Here is a 19,381-nt window from a genome sequence, read left to right as displayed (position 1 = left end):
GTTTAAGATAAGTATTGAAATGATGTTTCACGGAATAAACCATAGCCAAAACTATATAGTTTGCAAATTCAACGATGACGACTTTAACATAAACTATCAAACTATATATTTATGGTTGGTCATCAAAATGAGTTTCTAAGACCATCTTTAACGCAGAACCTTAAGAGGTTCTTAAAGATAAAAACTGATTTAATTAAATGAAAATTAAAACAATAGGCAATTACCGATCCTTAGTAAGGGATTTTGGTAACCGCTTTTAAAGGGGTTTTTCGAACACGTGTAAGCACAGGAAATTTTCTATTTTTTTCTCTTTTCTCTCTTTTCTTTTCTCTCTGTTCTTTCTTTCTCGACTTCTCTTTTGGCGATTGAAACCGTCCTCACGGCATCTCCTCCGGCTTCTCTGGTCTCCTCCGGCTTCTCTGATCTCTTCACGGCGTCTCTTTTTCTCCATTGAGAATCACAGGTTCGTCCACTTTTAATCTTGTCTTAATCCTGGTCGACTGATTGTGATATCGATGATTTAGGGTTGTGGTTTGTCTTAATTGGTTATCTTCTTAATTAGGGTTTGTAATTCCTGTTCCGGGTTTCATCTATCTCTTTGTAAGATATGAATCTATGGTTTATTTGAGAGAGTTCTGCTTGCTGTAAGAAATGTTTGCAATTGAGACATCATGGATATGTTTGATTACAAGTTCTAATCTTGTTGTTGTTTTTATGGTTTAGAAGAGATTGAGATGTCAACACCAGCAAGGAAGAGACTTGTGAGGGATTCCAGGAGGTTGCTGCAAGATCCTCCTGCTGGTATCAGTGGTGCTCCTCTAACAACAACATCTTGCTCTGGAACGCTGTCATCTTCGGGTAACAAAAAAAAAACACTTGCTTTCTTTTATGGTAAAACCTATGTGTCTTGTCTAGATTCTAATCATTTGTCATTCTCTGTTTTTAATGGAAACTACAGTCCAGATGATACGCCTAGGGATGGAGTTGAACAGAACTTACAGAACCAATGGAGTCCCATCTATGTATCTCTTTCTTTGTCGACAAAGCCGTTGCTATCATGTTGGATATGAAGGTAACATCTTGTTTTTTTTGTTTGTTTGTGAAGAGAGGCATTGCTAGAAGATACAAGAGTACGATTTAGGCATTGTTATTGTGTTACATGTAGGTCTGAGTATTGAACTGTTTTGAGTAACACTCAAAGTCCTATGACGAAAGTGAAACATAATAGAAGTTAATCGGTGTCAGTTTGAGGTGTGTGTGTGTTATATTTTTAACCGTAGAGTGCCAATCTTCCTTCTATAACAGGTTGATATCATATAAGATGTTCAACAGAAGTCAAAAGGCGTTCATTCAAATCAAAAGAAGTCACGAGATTTGTTGTATATATTTGTTGTATATGCAATTCACGAGTATTGTCTGTATGTTAGATACATGTTGGTTTTGGTTCTTCTCTCCTTCTCTATATAAAGTTGTGATTCACCAAGCATTTTATTCACACAGTCTCATTATCTCCTTCTCACCAAACAACTTTCATTATCTCTTCTCACCAAACAAGTTTCATTATCTCTCTTTGATCACAAATATTATTCACAAATGTTTTTTTCAGATTATTTTCGATTATTGTACTAATCTTTATTTTTATGTTGTTTTTCAAATCTATGTTTTAATGTTATCTTTTAATATGTTTTATTTAATAAATAAATTTTATCTTTTAAAAAAATTAATAATTTTTTTCTAAGAACCTTTAACTAAGAAACTCCCATTGGACCATTCAAAATGGAAGTTTCTTAACTTAAATTCTTAGGTTAATTTTATTAATTAAAAATTATTAAGAAACCCATAAGAGGTGATAGGGATAATCATGCTCTAATTGTGTAGAATAAGCAAGTGAGTTTCTTGGTTTTTTATTTGAATTTAAGTCGTGTAGTAATACAGTCATAGTACAGAGACGGTATTTTTTTGGGTCTTTATTAAACAAATAAGCTAAGTCATGGTTAGTTTTATCTGTATTTGGTGGAAGCAATCATTTACTTGTTTGTACGGTACTGGCATGCCCGATAGTGAAAATGTCAAAGCAAAAAATTAAGCATAATAACTTCAAATCTAAGTTTGGATCTATATGAACATTTTCAAAAGATAAAGCCAATTTTTTTATTTTCATATCACTCAACAACCCACCTATTTTTTTCTGCCACTCAATCATTCGCCACATCTTGGTTGAATATATAAAAAAGAACAAACATTGCTTTAGCTTACTATTATTTTGATCGAAATGGTGGCTTCTGGTTACATAGCTTAGACTATCTCCAATGGTTTACTCTATTTTTTACTTTAAAATAGAGTAATTTTATAATAGAGTTTGAGTTTGCTCCAATGATACTCTGTTTTAGAGTGATGAACAAAAAAAAAAAATTACTCTATATTTGGAGTAAACCTATTTTTCACTCAATTATAGAGTGAGAAATATAGTACCATTAGAGCATTTTTTACTTTAAACTCTATTTTAGAGTGAAAAATAGAGTGGGGTTGGAGATGCTCTTAAACCCACGTACGTAGCCATGATAAATCTATATATTTTATTGTGATGTATATTTCTCAACAAGTGGCTGATACAAGCTAATATCAAAACTATTAAGAACATGATTAACTTCGGTTTTTTAGTTGAGATTTTTAATTATGATTTGACATTTTTTATTTTTATTTTATACTTTTCGGGTAAGAGACAGTTCTTATATCTCTTATTTAAAAGACGGTTCTTTGCCTTTTTAATTAAAATCTAAGAAAAGTTAAAAACCATCTTTTAACCGAAATTAAGAACTTTAACTAAGAGAGTGAAGTTAATCATGATCTAAAACTAAAAGGAAAAAAGGCAAAAATATGTCATTTAGACTATTATATTTATATCATAGTAATATGTGTCAGTGTCAAATTGTTGTTATATTGTTACTATTGGCACCGGGTAAAGAAGAATCAAATAAAAATCAGCGAAGTTGTATTTTATTTTTCTTTTGTCAACATCAACAAAGTTGATATATTAAATTTTAAGTAAGGATTAGTTAGCCTTTATTAATCAATAAAAATGTGACGAACTCTGAGATTATCGTGCCGTGCATCGACCGCACACTTTTCCGTGGATGATCAAGTCACAAAACCAACCCCCCTTACATGTATCAGTCATATAATACGCCATACTCAATTACCATCATGTCATATTCATCAGTCACCACCTTATCCCTGACACTCAAGAGTCCACTTTCTTGGAATCTTCCCGATTTATTGTGACGAGAAATCTACAAAGTTAGGCAATAATCAATTCAAAATAAATCCATCGTCAACCGTCTAATTTATATCGATAGATATCGAAATGTGACTACTAAAAAACATAAACCAGATTTGTATATCATTCGAATTGATTTTGGTATCAGTCCGGTACAGCTCGGTTCTATTTGAGAAACGTAATGGGCCTTTTCGAAACAAGCCCAAATAATTTAATCAAAAGCCCAGTATGAGTTTTCTCAAGCTATCAGTTGTTCTGGTAAATGTAAAAGCGCGAGGAAGAAGACGATCGCTTGATCTTGAGAGTGATGACAAAAGCTTCGAAACGTGTTCGTCATCCCTTACGATAAAGACTATTAAAATAATCGAGAGCGAAAGAGCAATTCCGATTACGACTCTGTCTTTTCTACATAAAGAGACGAAGATAAAGATCACAGAGGAAGTGAAAAGACTATGGCTCTGAAAGGGATTCTCGGTTTCGAACACGGGATAGTTCAGGCGCCGTTAGGACCTGATATCTCCGGTCCGGAGCTTGTAGCTGCCGTCGCTAACGCCGGGGGGATCGGTCTTCTCCGATGTCCTGATTGGGTAATTGATTAACTCCACAAATGTTTTATTTCCATGGCTTGCTGATTAATATAATGATTTGTTTTGATTGTGAATTGTAATCAGGAGTGTCCTGATTACGTGAGAGAGATGATAAGGAAGACAAAGACATTGACTGATAAACCATTCGGGATGGGTGTTGTTCTTGCGTTTCCTCATGAGCTCAACGTGAAGACGATCTTGGAAGAGAAGGTTGCTGTGTTGCAGCTTTATTGGGGTGAATGTTCTAAGGAGCTTGTTGATGATGCTCATAGTGCTGGAGTCAAAGTTGTTCCTCAGGTAAAAAAGTGTAGAGATTCATGTAAAGAGTCTTCTTGGTTTCCTGATGGATGATCTGCTCAGTTCCACATTGATCTGGCTCCAAGTTGGCTCATCGATCTTGGGCATATGACAAAGTCATTTGGGAAGAGATTTTAACTAATACATAATATAAATTAGCTTCTAACCTAAAACTAGTTAGGGATAAGTAGATTAGTTAATCTATCTTATATATTACTTAAAATCTCTTCCCAACTTCAGATATGAGAGACTTTGTCTCTAATAGGATCAACAAGTCTGATCCTTTAGTTACATTTTTAAGGTGGGGAGTGTTGAAGAAGCTAGAAAGGCTGTTGATGTAGGAGTAGACGCGATTATTGTTCAAGGGCATGAAGCAGGAGGGCATGTTAGTGGGAAGGTAAGCCTAGTTCTCTACAGTGTTGCATAGCTCTTATTTTAAATGTTTGATATCATCAGTTTTCTTCTTCTTCTTCTAGGATGGTCTCTTTTCACTGTTACCAAGAGTAGTTGATCTGGTTGGGGAATGCGATATTCCGGTTATCGCTGCTGGAGGGATTGTGGATGCACGTGGTTATGTTGCGGCCTTGTCACTTGGTGCTCAAGGTGTCTGTCTAGGCACAAGGTGTGTGTGTGTTCTTCTTTTTCACAAGTTTGGTAAGCTTACATGAGTTTGTTTGGGCTGAGTTAGAGGATTTGCTTTGTTTAGGTTTGTGGCGACGCATGAGAGCTACGCACACCCAATATACAAAAGGAAGTTGATCGAATATGAGAAAACCGAATACACAGATATCTTTGGACGAGCAAGGTGGCCTGGTGCACCACACCGTGTTCTGGAGACGCCTTTCTTCGATGACTGGAGATCTCTTCCTTCCCATGAAAATGAAGTCGACCAGCCTGTTATTGGACGTTCTACCATACATGGCGTAGTAAGTTTCATTTTAATAAGGTTTCCTTTTTCCTTTACTCTATGGTCTTGCACTGATGAAACAAAGGGAATGTCACCACTACAGGAAAAGGAGATAAGACGATTTGCAGGAACTGTACCCAACATGACAACAACGGGTGACTTAGAGAGTATGGCGATGTATGCAGGCCAAAGCGTAGGCCTCATCAAAGAGATTTTACCGGCTGGAGAGGTAGTGAAAAGTCTTGTGGAAGAAGCTCAGCTTCTGATTCTCAAAAAGTTCAACAATGTTGCATGATGCACACAGTTGCAGTATCATATCGTGAGAGAACAAAAACTTTACTGCTTTTGGAATCTGATGTGAATAGTATATCATCTTAGTATAATAAGGTACCCCTTCTGGATATCCTGTGTTGTTTGCTGTCGATAGAAATATAGTGTTCTTACTGTGTACTTCCTTGTACAACCCATATATAGCTATTACAGTCTTCTCCACACATCTTTATTCATATTCAGTTTCTATAACTAATCATGGGAACCTCGATAGTTTCAATAGCTTTATTTATTAAAAGAAGAGACTTTGTTGCAGCTGTATGCTACAGACATATCATTACATGATTTATACACATAGATAAAGATGATGTATGCGTAGTAGTTATTTGCAGAATAGGTGACAGCCTTCAGAGCACAAACTTTGTAGCATATATGTCGAATTCCTCTGATGATGTTAGCAGTGGCTCCTGCAAGCAACTCAGGAAAGAAATTCAGAATAATGCAAAGTCTCTGACACTACAAGTTTTAATTACATACCGCGGTCTCTTCAGGGCTTGTGTAGTTCTCATCCCTGGCGAGGCGAGACTGGGCTTCTCGTATTGCAGAACACATGAGGTTAAGCAGGTGACCGTAGGTGGGTGCTGGTCCAGCTGTCTTCACCGCCTTTATGAAGCTATAAGTCATAGCTCCTGCGTTCTTTCCCGTGAAGACCTAGCAACCACGCAATGATACATGTAAACATACAGAGAGGTATTTTAAGATGATGAGATTATAAAAGTTTCTTTAAACATACAGGAGTGTAACCACTGGCTTCATGATCATCACAAGCACTTAAACAGATAGCTGTTCCACCATTTGTTCCTTTGTAAGTTCTCCCTGATGTTTGACGTTCCCATTCATAAAAACCATTCCTGATTTTTCATTTACACACACAGAGAGGTTTATTCTCAGATTCGGTCAAGTAGAAAGTATTGTTAGTGTACCTTTCCATCCTGCAAACGGATGGTAAATCAAGGACTGTCCCGCTGTTACATGCGTCGATGACAGCATGAAGCTTAGCTCCATGGACGAGCGGCCTCACGAGTGTCTTATTAATCTCGTCATCGATGATTTTTCCTTCTGTCTCATGGTCTAAAGGGGCCAAAGCTTCATCTTGACCATCAACTTCGTCTCCGTTGTAGTCTTTTTGCTGAGATCCATGACCGGAGTAATGGAACACAAGCGAGTCCCTTGCTCTGTTTCCTTCAACTAACCATCTCATCGCCTTTCTAATGTTTTTCTTCGTTGGTATTCGCTGCGGACTGGCTTCATCTTCTGCAACAACAACAAACACTCAGGACCGGTTCTGGGCTAGCTAGTTAATGAAACATTCGTCTTCGCCTCCAAAAAGTTTTTTATATAGACATGCTCAAAAAAATAATTGAATTTTTACTAGGATTTTTAAGAATGTTTCAAACCCCTAAAATTTTAGATCTGGCATCATCTAAATAAGAATAAAGAACTTGGCTGTAGAGAACTGGAAGAAAGAACTACCTGTGAGCATGAGAATAGAGTCAATAGGGAAACCCATTTGTTTAACCAAGAAGGTTCTCATGGACTTTGCATCACTGATGCAACCTTCCAAGCTATAGCTTTTCCCCTTATAGTCCAGGCCGCATATAACTGCTCTCTTCTTCCCAAACGGGGAAGGAAGAGGCTCGAGAAGCTTCGGTGGTGGTGGTGGTTGAGCCATTATTTGTTGTTGCGGTTGCTGTTGCTGTTGTTTATGCTGTCTCCTCGGTGGTGGTTGAGCCATTATTTGTTGTTGCTGTTGTTTATGCTGTCTCTTCGGTGGTGGTGGTGGTGGTTGAGCCATTATTTGTTGTTGTTGTTGCGGTTGCTGTTGCTGTTGTTTATGCTGTCTACGTAGCTGTTGAATCCCTTGAAGCACGCGGTTCGCACCACGCGCTATGTCCACGAGGGAGGAGGAGAGCTGCGTGACGGTATGGCAGGTAGAGCATTGGATGGAACTGACCCCAGGTTGAGCCGACATCCATCTACCACAACGGCACCGTACATCTCTCCGGCTAGCCATGACTGAGGTTTGTTTTGTCTTGTGTTCTACGTCAAATGCATGTGAGTGATGGGTTTCTTATATAGAAAGTTTCAGGTTCTTTGGGTGTATTGGTAGCCATCGATTGAAAAGAGTTGTGGAAGGTAGATATGGCCACGTAGTTAGATCAGTAGTTATTCTTATGCTTTCATGTTGCTATGTGAATCAATTCGCAAACGAAATATTTCAAATATAATATACTAAACGGAATATGATTCTTTGAAAAAAATGTAATCACTTGTGTTGTGTTTTTTCTTCAAAATATTCTAAAGTGTTTTGTGGGCTTTAATTTGACCCATGAGAAAGTTGACCATCAACACAACCCAAGTTCGAACGAGACTATCAATGGTAGGACATGTCACATGTCCCCCATATATTTCATTCCGAAAACAAGTGAATCAAAGTCAAGTCAAGAACACACTAGCTGAATCATAAAATCAGATTGGTTATGGTGCAATATTCATTTATTTGGATTTGGTTTGCTTTTGATGTGTTTTCTTTACAAGCCGACAACATGTGATGTTGGAATATTGAGAAAACCCCATATGACACATAACTAAAGAGCCGTTAATGTCAATGAACCAAATATAAGCCAGAATTCATTTAAAATGGCATTAGAATCGAGATCCTTTTTGAGTTGATTTGAATTCTTTCAGTACAATCACGTACTATACCACCAAACGTTGCTAAACCGGTACAAACCAATATCGGTACGATTCAATTGGATTGTAATTTCCTCTTTCTGATTAGCGCTACTTTTCTTACAGAAGGGCATAATTGTAATTAGCAATAAGTTATAGGGCCGAGTATAGCCCCGTCTCTTTTAGGTTTCGTTATTTCACAGGCCACAAGGAACCTAATCTCACTCCCACTTTCTCCGCCGGCGGTAAAACCATGTCGCACTTCGGAAGGTCAGGTCCGCCGGACATCAGCGACACCTACTCTCTTCTCGTCCTCAACATCACCTTCCGTAATCTCTCCCTCTATTTATCTCGAACTCGTTGTAACTGTTCATGGTTATCGTGGTTTCTGAGAGATTTAGGGTTTTGTTCTGTTGTTGTGTAGGTACGACTGCAGATGATCTTTATCCTCTATTCGCGAAGTACGGGAAGGTCGTCGATGTCTTCATCCCCAGAGATCGAAGGTCCAATTTCGTTTTCTCTCTGTTATAATGAGAAATTAGGGTTTCGTTTTTGTCTCGATTTAATTTGAATCAGCTCAGTATTGTTATGTGATTTAGGACTGGTGATTCGCGTGGTTTTGCATTTGTTCGATATAAGTATAAAGATGAAGCTCACAAAGCTGTGGAAAGGCTTGATGGTAAACTATCAATATCTTTTTCTTTTTGTCCTTGGTGAGTTTATGTAATGTTCAGTTTCATTAAAGGTTAAGTTTTTTGTTTCAGGACGAGAGGTTGATGGCAGAGAAATCACTGTTCAGTTTGCTAAATACGGCCCTAATGCAGAGAAGATGTAAAGCTTCTTTCTTTTTGTATTTGATTATTAAGAGTTTCTTAGGCTTATTGCCATTTGATTTTGGTGTGATTCACCATTCCTTGTTTTTGGACTGTGGAACTCAGTGTTTCATACATGTAGAAGGTTCTTCTTATACTTATCTTGATTAGTTTGTAATTATCGTGTTTCAGTTCAAAAGGAAGAGTTGTGGAACCACCTCCAAGGTCACGAAGGTCAAGAAGCCGTAGTCCTCGAAGGAGCCGTAGCCCTTATAGACGCCGTAGTCCTAGGAGAAGCCGCAGTCCCCGCAGGAGGTGAGTGATGTGAATCGCTGGCAGTTCATCTTATATTACACTATTACTCAGATTGACTTTTGTTACTTGATTGAGCAAATAATTTCATCCTAACAGTGTACGCCTGAATAATCCTACATTAATTCTAGGTCCCGAGATGATTACAGGGAAAGAGACTACAGGAAGAGGAGCAGAAGTAGAAGCAATGAAAGGCGTGATAGGCATCATGACAAGGATAGAGATTATCGCCGTCGTAGTAGGTCTCGTAGTGCCAGCCCTGATGACAAACGCAGAGTCAGAGGCCGTTATGATGATGAGAGGCGCAGTCGCAGTCGCTCCTTGAGGTCTCTTCCTTTTTTTTGAACTTATTTTTCTTTTACATGATTTTTCCCACGCTATGTAAAAATGATTCTGATTCCGACTTTATAATTTGCAGTGCATCTCCTGCTCGCCGCAGCCGCAGCCCTATAAGTGCCTCCCCACTAAAAGCCTCTCCTGAAAGGCGAAGCAAAGAGAGGTCTCTAACTCCTGCTTCCCGCAGCCGTAGCCCAAGAAGTCCTTCCCTGGAAAAGGCCTCTCCTGAGAGGAAGAGCAATGATAGGTCCCCGTCTCCTCGGGACACAGCTCGTAGCCAATCTCCTAATGCGGAGGTGGGCTGAAGGCATTCATAGCTTTATAAATAGATCACCAATGTAAAGTTAATTTCTGAATTGTTGTGTTTGGTTATATCACTTGCAGGAATGATCGCATGCTTGTGAAGGAGACAGTGTATCAAAACATGTTTTGCTTGTATTGATGATGTTTCATCTTTCAAGCATGGGAACTTCTATCCTCTGTAGTATTGGTTGAATTTCCGTAGGTGCTCTAAACTACTACTGTGTGTTTGTTTCCTGCTATCTTTCGAGTTTAGTATCTTGAGACTTCCTTAGTTGTCTATGTGCAAGGGTTACTGTATGAGATTTTAAATCTTTAATTTACTGTGGTCTTCTTTGTTTTTGTTTTTTGTCAAGTTGCTAATTCCATGGCTTGTCTTGAATTTTTCTAGTCTGGTTCGAGAAAAGAATTGACTTGGGAAGATGGCACAACCGTGTTGAGATTGTAGCTGTTGCTGCTGTCTATGAAACTGTAGATGATTGATGTCTTGATCGATGTTAGATGTGTCATGCTTGATGATAGATGCCGGTTTCAACACCCTGATGAATCTACCCTACCGTATATAGTTAGCATCTTTGTCTCACACTTGTTGTCAATACTAAGAAGGGTTTGGTTAGTCTATTGCCCTGTGTTTGAATCCAGTTTTGAAAATTAACTTAATCATTATCTTCGGTCGTAAATCCACTTTCATTAACATCTCTCTTTCATCGAAGGTTTTAACAAAAAAAATCTTAATTTAATACAAATAAGAGATCACAAAGGCTACGTATAACATCATCGCTGTGGTTACTGGTTAGTCGATGGTGAGATAAAGAAGCTGCGTAAAGTCCAATCTTCGAGTCTCATGGTAAAAAGTCTTATACTTATTTGGCCAATAAGTTAACCAAATAGACCCTTTAATCTCCCATTCCATTCTTCTCCCCATTGCTCCTTTACCAATCTTCCACACCACGCTCTCTCCATACTCATCCCCTGCGAATATCACTCCTCCTCTCCTCGTAAATGACCTATAAGCCCTCGCGTACCTATCCTTGAACCAAGACCTTGGGCTCATTATCGAAAACCTCGACGGCTTCGTCGTGAAAACCTCTCTTCCTCCAACGCTGCTGTCGTACAAGATCCAGTTTAGATTGGCCGTGTAGCCGAGCACGGACTGCTCGAACTTCCATGGGGTCATTGTCATGGTCGAGGCTTCTCGTCCAGCTACTCTTAGGCCTAAAGAGTTTGGTGGGTCGAACGAGCCTTCTATAGACCTCTCGACCTCGAATTCTCGTCCCGGGTTGTTGGATGATTTGCTGACAGACACGCTTATGAAGTCGGTTTGGAGAGTGGGAGTTATTTGCAAAGAGATCCTTGATGGGAAGTGCTTCTCGTGTTCCCCTGCTCCTTTTCTCGACATCAGTCTCTCGTTTACAAGCTTTATTACATCGTATCTGTATATGCACAAAATATTTTGTCACTTGCGAATGTTTCATTTAAAAAACTTTGGACAAATCTCATAAATAGCAGTCTTTTTAGTTTTTTTTTTGTCAAAGCACAGTCTTTTTAGTTATTGTTACAAAAATAGTATTCAAACATAAAAATCTATAGAATGTCATTTATTAGTCAATAAAAACATTAAATTACTCTACATCCAAAATTCTTAATCTAATCTTATCTCCTAAAAAATAAATTTGAACTTAATCACTAAATCCCAAAATACAATATATAAATAGATTTATTTTGTATATTTTATTGAATGCTATTTTGAGATTTTTTTTTCTGTTTTGCGCTATCTTTTGAACAAAACTCTGATTTAATGCTATTTAACGGTATTTTTCAAAAAAAAAAATTACGCCATTTTAAGTGTTAAGACAGTAAACTAGTATGCACCTGATGTTGTCTATCTTCACGATCACGTCGATCCACTTGTCTCTAACTACAACTTTATGATTGAACTGCATCACACCTTCGAGCTGATTAAACTTGAGAGAGAACAACAATCTCGAATCAGCTCTAGGGTTGCTCGATCTCTCCACTTCCATGGCTTCAATAGGACAATACAATTGCACTTTCCACAATCCATAAGTCGAAAAAGCGTAAGAGAACAGAGGAGTTGTCGTGGTCGTGTTACTCCGATTATCCTTACGCTCGATGATCCAATTTGTAATCGCTAGATTGACTGATCTCATCCATTGTTCTTCTAAATTAGACCCAAGAAGCTTCATAAGAGATGTTGTTGCTTGCCTTGCATGACAAGTAACCAAATGGTTCCTCAGGGTGATCAGGCAGTTTTCACGGAGATATAAAGGAGCTTCATAGACGCAAACGAGGAACGAGAGAGTGAGGATCACTGTATTGAAGATGTCTTTAAGACCATTGATCATCGAAGGATCAGGCTTAGGGACTTTGATGGTTGAATAATTGGAACAATTAGAGGTATAGGTTAAGATAGATTCGACAAAACCGAAGAGTAGAGAGGTGATTGTTTGTTCATCAAAAGGGTTTGGTGAGTTTGGGTTGATGCTAAGTTCTTGTTTAGAGGTCCATAGGTACAAAGGAGGATGGTTATTGGATTGGACAATGATGGAGAAAGTGGGGATTTTAGGGTTAGGGTTTCTTTGTGCTATGAGATTTAAGGTTGAATTTGGGAAATCAGAAGCTGAGTGACAAATACAAAAGGAAAGAGAAGTTGTGTTCCATTTGGTGATTTGGGGAATGTTTTGTATCCAAGGGAATACATCAGGGAACTCCTCGGACATCATTTTTTGGTTGTTGTTGTTGTGGGTTATGTTTTGCTTGCATACACACACATATTATATAGAGAGATGCTGCATGGGCTTGAACATATTGTTGCAGTTGTAGAATTTTGGCAAGAAGCAAAATTGAAGTGATAAGCTTTAAATTTTGCTAAAAGTAGAATAATAAAACTTTGTTGGAATATTAAATCTATGCATGGTTTGGATATACTTGTCGTGAATAATTATCAAAACTATCACTTCAAGAATTTTTTTTTACGGTCTCACATTCTATTTTTAGGGAGAACAATAGTATCTTAGTAGTTTCACCAGATACTGAATGCTAATATATATTATTTTTTGTTTTGTTAATTTCAGTTATTAGAAATGAAGCTTTTAAAAATTATACGGAAACTTCAAGCAAAAAAAAATATATACGGAAACTTAACATTCTTCGATAATCTTTTTCTTTAATTGATTACGATAATAATATTTGCATGTCAGGATTTTGATTGAGTTTTTCTTTCTGAATGATAGAGATATGGTTGATGTGCCATGCATGATTTGCATGGCAAGAGACAAGAGTTGACTAATAACCAGAAAATGAATTTCAGATTCTTTTCATAATCATTTTTTTTTCTTTCTTTCTAATCAACAAAGAAAATTTGTAAGAAAATAATTATTAGCCGCACATTATTTCAACCACTTCCGCAGCGTCAAGTAAACAACAATGGATTTTGCGTTAATTTACTTTACGTATTCCTTTGGTTCACCCTTATCTAGTCATCTGCATGGTAATTTTAGTTATAATCCCATTCCCCAACTTTTCATTACATTTCTAAATTTAGCCTTTGAAATATTAGAATACTATCAATATGCTTATACTGCTACAGTGTATATTTCTCATTTTTGGGAATTTTTCTATACTATTTGGAGAATATCTTCTCTTTTGATACAGTAAGATACTTTACATGCCAGGATACGATCAGAAGTCTAGAAAACTCTGTTTCGTTTGGTATTTTCTTTTTACTAAATTTAGTAAAACCCTTGGAACTATATCTAATCTATATGGATTTCTAGAAAATTAGATAATCTAAACACAGGTTTCTACCAAAAATTAGATAATTTAGATAGACATCCACACGCTAAAGCCATCCATCATTGCTTATACTTCCTCTTTTGTTTCTCTTATTCTCCTTTTGGGATATTAGATAAGAAGTTGCGGATCTTCAGCTGTCAAATTAACGCAGTTTCTTGCTCCACACGGCTGGAGATGCTAGTTTATGAATCTGGCATCCTACCATTATCCGGCCATACGTGTTTCAATTCAGGCCAGATGAGAATCGAAAGCATCAGGCACATTATAGGCCCATCCCATGTCAAGTTCAGTTCTTGGTTAAATGGGCAAAATATCATTTTGTAATATTTTATCTTGCAAGAGGAGTATCATTGTCATACATAAACTGTCTCACAAACTAAGCTTACAAAATTTCTACAAGTGAAAAAACGCATCATCCACTCACACCGCCTTTTTTCCCAATCGCTCTTTTCCGCCAAGCGTTTGGATTATAGATTCCAAGAGCTTAATCTCGTTATCGCGTTTGGATATCTGTTCTTGCATACCTCGGAGCTCTTCCATATGCAGCTTGAAAACCTCTGAAACATTAGTAACAAAACAGTCTTCGTTGAATATCATCGACCCAAGAAGCGCATTGATAATTTTAAAAGTTATACATACTTGTGGTGTTTTCAAGCTCTTTTGTAACCTCTTGGGCACGTAATTCAGCAGCTTTTTGAGAAGACTCAGCGTGGCGTTTCTCAGAACGAGCATGAGCAGCAGCTGTAATAGCAGCATCTAGTTCTCTTTCTAGTGTTTGTACCCTTTGCTCAAGTACCTAAAACAACACACAGGCAAAAATGATTGCACTTGGATATTTCATGGTGAAGCCTCAAAAGGTCGAGCCTTTGATAATTTGGTGATTATTAGCATCATCAGTAGACCACAGAATCATAGAACAACAAGACTTGGTTTAGTGCAATTTGGTGATCAAAGCACAGAGATTCTAACTTCCTAGCTCATATGAGTTTCCAGATTCACCATCTTATGCAATTCTAGATAAACACTATTATGAATCAACCCAGCTAATGAATCAACCTAGCTAAGATCAGATCACATGATCAAATCATCAAATAACAGAGGCAATCATGATCAATCAGATCGAATCATCAAAATCCACGAAACAAGGCTTTAACGGACCTTGATTGTTCGAGCTTGTTCGGAGACTAGAGAAGCTCTAGCGAAAGCGTCCTCTTCAACGAAGACAGCTTTCTTGAGGAGAAGCTTCTGTAGAGAATCGAGATTCGAAGCCATCTCCGTTATGTTCTCTAACGATCCCTTCCATCTATCCTCCCTCCCTCCGATCTCCTCCTCCATCGGAAGAATCAAACCGATCTCTCTCTGAACGATCAGCCCAATCTAAAGATTCTTTGGGCTTTATTTTACTTAAATAACTCCAGCCCATTAAGTACAGTACTAAACTTCAACCAATAAGAAGAGAGCACGAGTCCAGCTTCGAGAACGTACCAATGACGTGTACCAATGGTAACACTGGAACTGATAGGATCACACGCTGCTCTCTCGTCCACAAGTTCTGATATTAAACTCAGCCCGTTTAACCTTTTGATTGAGTATCCACGTGTCGAAATCAAGGTCACTTGTCTTTTGATTCTCCCGAAACAAAATCATTATTCTAATTAAAAAAATTGTAAAAGAAAAAAAGAAGAAGAAATTAGGAAGCCTTCATCGTCTTCTGCCCAACACTACTGCTAGGAAGGAAAGTCATCTACACAGTTTCTTTTAGATCTGGAAGTCGATACTATCGCCAGTAATCTAATCTTCGTTCTGGTTAATTATTTGATCGGTGAAGTTTCGTTGGAGTTGCTAGTGGGAGCATCTGTGTGCAGGTGAGTGTATTTGGTTGAGAGACTCTAGGGTTTTTGATCCTTATTACGTTTCGGTTGAATTTTAATTTGAATTCTTGGTTGTTATGCGCAATGATTGGATAGCAATCGCAGATTTGATTTTTTGTTGCATTTAGTGACTTAGCTTTCATTTAATGCTTCAAAACTTATGAAGTGTATACTAGATCATCATTAGCAACCAGAAAATAGGAGAATCGATTGGGAGAATCTATGTAGAGTTTTGAGTCTTTTGATAAATGATGAACAATTGGGAAAGAATATGTGAATTTTAGGGTTTAGGATTACCTTGAGATTTTGATGGGTTTTGAGGTCTGGATAAGAAAGATTTAAGTCTTTAAAATACGAGCTGGGTTTCGATATCTTCTGTTATTGGAACGTTCTTCAGCTGTTTAATATCTTATGTTTCTTATCCAGAAGACCAGTTCTAGTTGAGGGGGAGTTACATGTTTTTGCTATAGAGGTGATGTGTCGGGGTAATGTGCATGGTTTTTAGTGGTGATTTAAAAGAGTCTTGAAGTTGGGAGGAATGTCGGGCTTGTGCTTTGATCAGGTGAGTTGTGTCACTATCGTCTTAATTGCATATTTTTTTCTTCTTCTTCTGGAAATGCATCATATGGTCTTGTGATGTTGGCATATGTCAATATTTATTCGTGAGGGGTGACATCTGTATAGGCTATGAGATGTTGATCACTTGCAATATAGGGCCCTTTGTTTAGAGTAGCGCATTGATATAGCCGAAAAGTTCATAGCATAGCATATACTATTCTTCATCCCTGTATCGTTTTTCTCTTTCCTTGCTGATTTTTGTCTGTGTATCACTGAAGAGTTTGCTGCCATGTTGCTATCCTCATTTGAAGTTCTCGATATTAGATTGGTATCTTGCTACCATTGCTTCATGCATCTCTCTTTTTGATAATACTCTAGCACTGTATTTCATAAAATACTTCGTGTTATCGCTGCCACTTTGATGTGTTCTGTGTTCAGGTTTGGGAATTCTTTGTTATTCCAATTTTTCCCTAGCTTTTTTTGTTCGAGTTGCTAATTGGTAGCTGCGTTCTTTTCCTATCTTTTCAGCTAGACAATAATATATCAGAAGAATTTCATGGTAACGATGATGGTATAGTGCCAAACTCGGGGAATGAGGCTAGTAGCAGGAAGAAACAAAGACATGAAGATAAGGGTAGCGACAAAACCCACTTAAAGAGTAATACTTTTATCAAGAAGAAGGGCGATATGTTAGGAAGAAACCCTTGGCCTGAGAACAATCGTGCTGTCTCTCCGGTGTCTCGTGACGCGGGATCAGACAAAGATGTTCAGGATATGCAACTAGAGGATGCAAAGATCTCAGATCATGGTTTCAACGGTGGCCACGTCAACGAAGCTGAGAATTTCTGCTCTGCGGATCCCATGTTGTGTGACAGTTCCACTGCAACACATGATGGCGTGTATAATAACTATTCCGTCGACAACATTCCAGATGCTGAAAATAATCTCAGTTTTTTGAATAGTGGAGATAAAGAAAGCAATGATCTCTTCTATGGCTGGGGTGACATTGGAAATTTTGAAGATGTGGACAATATGCTTAGGTAACATTTAAAATATTCTCTTTGAGAAATTATGGTAACACATGGGGGCTCATCCCTTTTAGGAAAACGTACTGCACTGAGCTTACACTTGTTTTTTTGGATGCAACAGGAGCTGTGATTCAACTTTCGGGTTGGAGAGTATTAATAATGAAGATAACCTGTGCTGGTTCTCTTCTGCTCAGCCAAATGATGATACACAAATCGCGATGACAGATGATATAAAACCAGACACAATGGGGAACCAAAGAACCCCTTTGTTGCAGGTTGAAGACTTTCTGAACAATAGTGAATCCAACCATGGTGTTGAAGATGAATATGGGTATACTGCTGTCGGCGGCTCGACTCAAGGAAACTCTTCAGAAAACGTATATGATACAAGTATGCAGAAGAAGGATATATTGATACTGGATGAAGAGGTTAGTCAATTTTTTTTTATATTTTACATATTTCTTCCTTGTCTGATGACGTTGGCTTCTTACTACATGTTTGGCATACATTGCATGTTCTCAGTTAGTTCTTTAGATATGGCTTTTTGTACGATAAGACTAGTAGGTTTTCTATCAGATAAATATTTCCAGTGCTGAAGTCTTTGATACTCTTCCCGAAATTCATATCAATGCACTTTTTTTTGTTTTTTTACAGGCTAATCTTGAAAAGAAGCAGACTGGTGATCTTCATAATCTTGATGGGTACTCGGATAACAGTTTTACTTTACAGCACAGCGGTCTTTCCAGTGAAAAGATGGACACAAATCAGTATTATCCTCCCTCTGCATTCCAACAACCAGGTGTTCCTTACTCGCATTTCAGTTTTGAGCAGACTTCAAACCAAGTATCAGCATGTGAAAGTAATTCTGGTATCAAATCTGAGAACATACCCAATCCTTCCTCTGCTTCAAATGAGTCATACACATCAAATCAGGCACAATCTGTCGAGAGCTTACAAGGTCCAACTGTTGATGATGATCGGTGTAGGAAGGGATTGGAGAAGAGAGTGAGCTTGCAGGCCGGGCAAGATTTGCCTCCTTATGCCGCAAGTACCAGGAAGAGTAGTAAGACAAACCCCATGGTGTTTCCTGATGCTGCTACTATCCAAAAGATCGGGCTCGAGGATGACCACAGAAAAGTTGCAGCTAAAGTGGAAACATCAAACAAGCTGGAAAGTTCCTGTGTTAGCTCTGTAGTTGATGACATTTCACTGGAAGCAACAAGTTTTCGCCAGCTTCAACAAGTTATAGAACAGGTACAATTTGTCAATAGATAATGGATGATGTAACGAAAACAATTTTATGAGTTCTGAAGTTGATTGGTAAAAGTATGATATAAACTTACGTGTACATTTGTTTACTTTGTTTATGTGCACTCGCTTGCTCCAGTTGGATGTTAGGACGAAGCTTTGCATAAGGGACAGCTTATACCGATTGGCAAAAAGCGCCGAGCAGAGACATCACTGTATGGATCCAAATGGTGGAAACAGACAGGTGAAAGGTGCTGGCTCGCATCTCGAAAATGGTGAAACAGACAAGTAAGCACCAGTTTCATACTTCTCCAGTATAGTCTTCCTTTATCTCCTGTTATGTTCATCCAGTAGATTCTGTCATTGATGTCTGTATTTGTTCTTATTCAGGTACGTGGGATTCTTGGATATAGAAACCGATACAAACCCGATAGACCGATCCATAGCTCATTTGCTGTTTCATAGACCCTCAGACTCATCTCTTTCATCAGATCACGATGTTCTCTCCTATAAATCCCATCCCATGGTAACTTAAACAAACACTTCTTACGCACAGCCATTCAGACTTGTAAACTCTGTCGCATAGTGCCTCATTTAGTCATCATAATCTCCACAGATTCCTCAGCCCAACAGTAGTCCGAGCCTGAGGATTGAGAAAGAAGAGGAAACTCAAGGAGTTAGAACCGAAGCTGTGGCAAGTGACAACAAGTAGTGATGTCAACTGAAAACTGGCTCTTTCACTGCTGAATCAATCCAGATATGGTTGTTCCAGTTAGTTACAAAAGTCCTGACTGTTTCTTCCATTAGAATCATGGATTTTGTAACGCAGTTAGTTACAAAAGTCCTGACGGTTTGGATTCCATTTCGAATTTGATACGCTTGGTTGCTCGGGTATTGAGACATGTTCATTACCTTTGTCGTATGTTCTAAGTTGTTATTAGAGAGGCACATAGCCATTCTGTAGATAAAGATGTTTTAGTGTCTCTTTTTTGCAATGCTATAATCACTCTGCTGTGTTTCTCTCAACAT

General features: G+C 38.1%; 6 protein-coding genes and 1 long non-coding RNA gene across 11 annotated transcripts; 4 read left to right on the top strand and 3 right to left on the bottom strand.

The window, feature by feature from the left end:
- The first annotated feature begins 284 nt into the window (after nt 1-284).
- LOC111202022 lies at nt 285-1,491 on the top strand. The gene is made up of 4 exons (XR_002654953.2): nt 285-463; nt 724-858; nt 959-1,072; nt 1,306-1,491. It is a non-coding gene; the product is annotated as an uncharacterized LOC111202022 (long non-coding RNA).
- A 2,039-nt stretch (nt 1,492-3,530) lies between these two features.
- LOC106348070 ((3aS,4S,5R,7aS)-5-hydroxy-7a-methyl-1-oxo-octahydro-1H-indene-4-carboxyl-CoA dehydrogenase) lies at nt 3,531-5,594 on the top strand. The gene is made up of 6 exons (XM_013787718.3): nt 3,531-3,864; nt 3,949-4,161; nt 4,463-4,558; nt 4,638-4,783; nt 4,868-5,087; nt 5,172-5,594. Exons 1-6 carry the CDS (start codon nt 3,730-3,732, stop codon nt 5,361-5,363), a joined length of 1,002 nt encoding a protein of 333 aa, XP_013643172.2. The 5' UTR covers nt 3,531-3,729; the 3' UTR covers nt 5,364-5,594.
- Nucleotides 5,595-5,609: 15 nt separating this feature from the next.
- On the bottom strand, nt 5,610-7,445 carry LOC106348068 (metacaspase-3-like). The gene is made up of 5 exons (XM_013787717.3): nt 6,872-7,445; nt 6,322-6,652; nt 6,132-6,249; nt 5,876-6,049; nt 5,610-5,805 (listed from the first exon to the last, which is right to left on the bottom strand). The coding sequence occupies exons 1-5, from the start codon at nt 7,410-7,412 to the stop codon at nt 5,746-5,748; spliced, it is 1,224 nt and encodes a 407-aa protein (XP_013643171.2). The 5' UTR covers nt 7,413-7,445; the 3' UTR covers nt 5,610-5,745.
- Nucleotides 7,446-8,240: 795 nt separating this feature from the next.
- Nucleotides 8,241-10,525, top strand: LOC106348073 (serine/arginine-rich splicing factor SC35-like). Of its 3 annotated transcripts, XR_001270867.3 has the most exons (9): nt 8,242-8,400; nt 8,496-8,574; nt 8,671-8,750; nt 8,836-8,902; nt 9,076-9,198; nt 9,327-9,521; nt 9,614-9,827; nt 9,916-10,032; nt 10,223-10,525. XR_001270867.3 is itself a non-coding variant. In XM_048781946.1 (8 exons), the coding sequence occupies exons 1-8, from the start codon at nt 8,325-8,327 to the stop codon at nt 9,919-9,921; spliced, it is 822 nt and encodes a 273-aa protein (XP_048637903.1). In that variant the 5' UTR covers nt 8,241-8,324; the 3' UTR covers nt 9,922-10,171. The 3 variants fall into 3 exon arrangements, 2 of the variants coding, with proteins under 2 accessions (XP_048637903.1, XP_013643180.1); XM_048781946.1 differs by lacking the exon at nt 10,223-10,525 and having other exon boundaries at nt 8,241-8,400; nt 9,345-9,521; nt 9,916-10,171; XM_013787726.3 differs by lacking the exon at nt 10,223-10,525 and having other exon boundaries at nt 9,916-10,171.
- Nucleotides 10,503-12,622, bottom strand: LOC106348072. The gene is made up of 2 exons (XM_013787725.3): nt 11,704-12,622; nt 10,503-11,264 (listed from the first exon to the last, which is right to left on the bottom strand). The coding sequence occupies exons 1-2, from the start codon at nt 12,573-12,575 to the stop codon at nt 10,625-10,627; spliced, it is 1,512 nt and encodes a 503-aa protein (XP_013643179.2). The 5' UTR covers nt 12,576-12,622; the 3' UTR covers nt 10,503-10,624.
- A 1,327-nt stretch (nt 12,623-13,949) lies between these two features.
- LOC106348075 lies at nt 13,950-15,024 on the bottom strand. The gene is made up of 3 exons (XM_048781947.1): nt 14,806-15,024; nt 14,287-14,443; nt 13,950-14,204 (listed from the first exon to the last, which is right to left on the bottom strand). The coding sequence occupies exons 1-3, from the start codon at nt 14,980-14,982 to the stop codon at nt 14,068-14,070; spliced, it is 471 nt and encodes a 156-aa protein (XP_048637904.1). The 5' UTR covers nt 14,983-15,024; the 3' UTR covers nt 13,950-14,067.
- A 237-nt stretch (nt 15,025-15,261) lies between these two features.
- Nucleotides 15,262-19,378, top strand: BNAA06G23320D (protein LNK1). Of its 3 annotated transcripts, none has more exons than XM_013787719.3 (8): nt 15,265-15,512; nt 15,945-16,080; nt 16,605-17,116; nt 17,226-17,532; nt 17,759-18,358; nt 18,492-18,640; nt 18,743-18,878; nt 18,969-19,378. In XM_013787719.3, the coding sequence occupies exons 2-8, from the start codon at nt 16,057-16,059 to the stop codon at nt 19,062-19,064; spliced, it is 1,824 nt and encodes a 607-aa protein (XP_013643173.2). In that variant the 5' UTR covers nt 15,265-15,512; nt 15,945-16,056; the 3' UTR covers nt 19,065-19,378. The 3 variants fall into 3 exon arrangements, with proteins under 3 accessions (XP_013643178.2, XP_013643173.2, XP_013643174.2); XM_013787720.3 differs by having other exon boundaries at nt 15,309-15,512; nt 15,948-16,080; XM_013787724.3 differs by lacking the exon at nt 15,945-16,080 and having other exon boundaries at nt 15,262-15,512.
- The last annotated feature ends 3 nt before the right edge of the window (nt 19,379-19,381 follow it).

The sequence above is a fragment of the Brassica napus genome, chromosome A6 (genome assembly GCF_020379485.1).
Source record: "Brassica napus cultivar Da-Ae chromosome A6, Da-Ae, whole genome shotgun sequence".
Classification (NCBI taxonomy): Eukaryota; Viridiplantae; Streptophyta; class Magnoliopsida; order Brassicales; family Brassicaceae; genus Brassica; species Brassica napus.
This window is presented reverse-complemented; position numbering and strand designations above follow the sequence as displayed.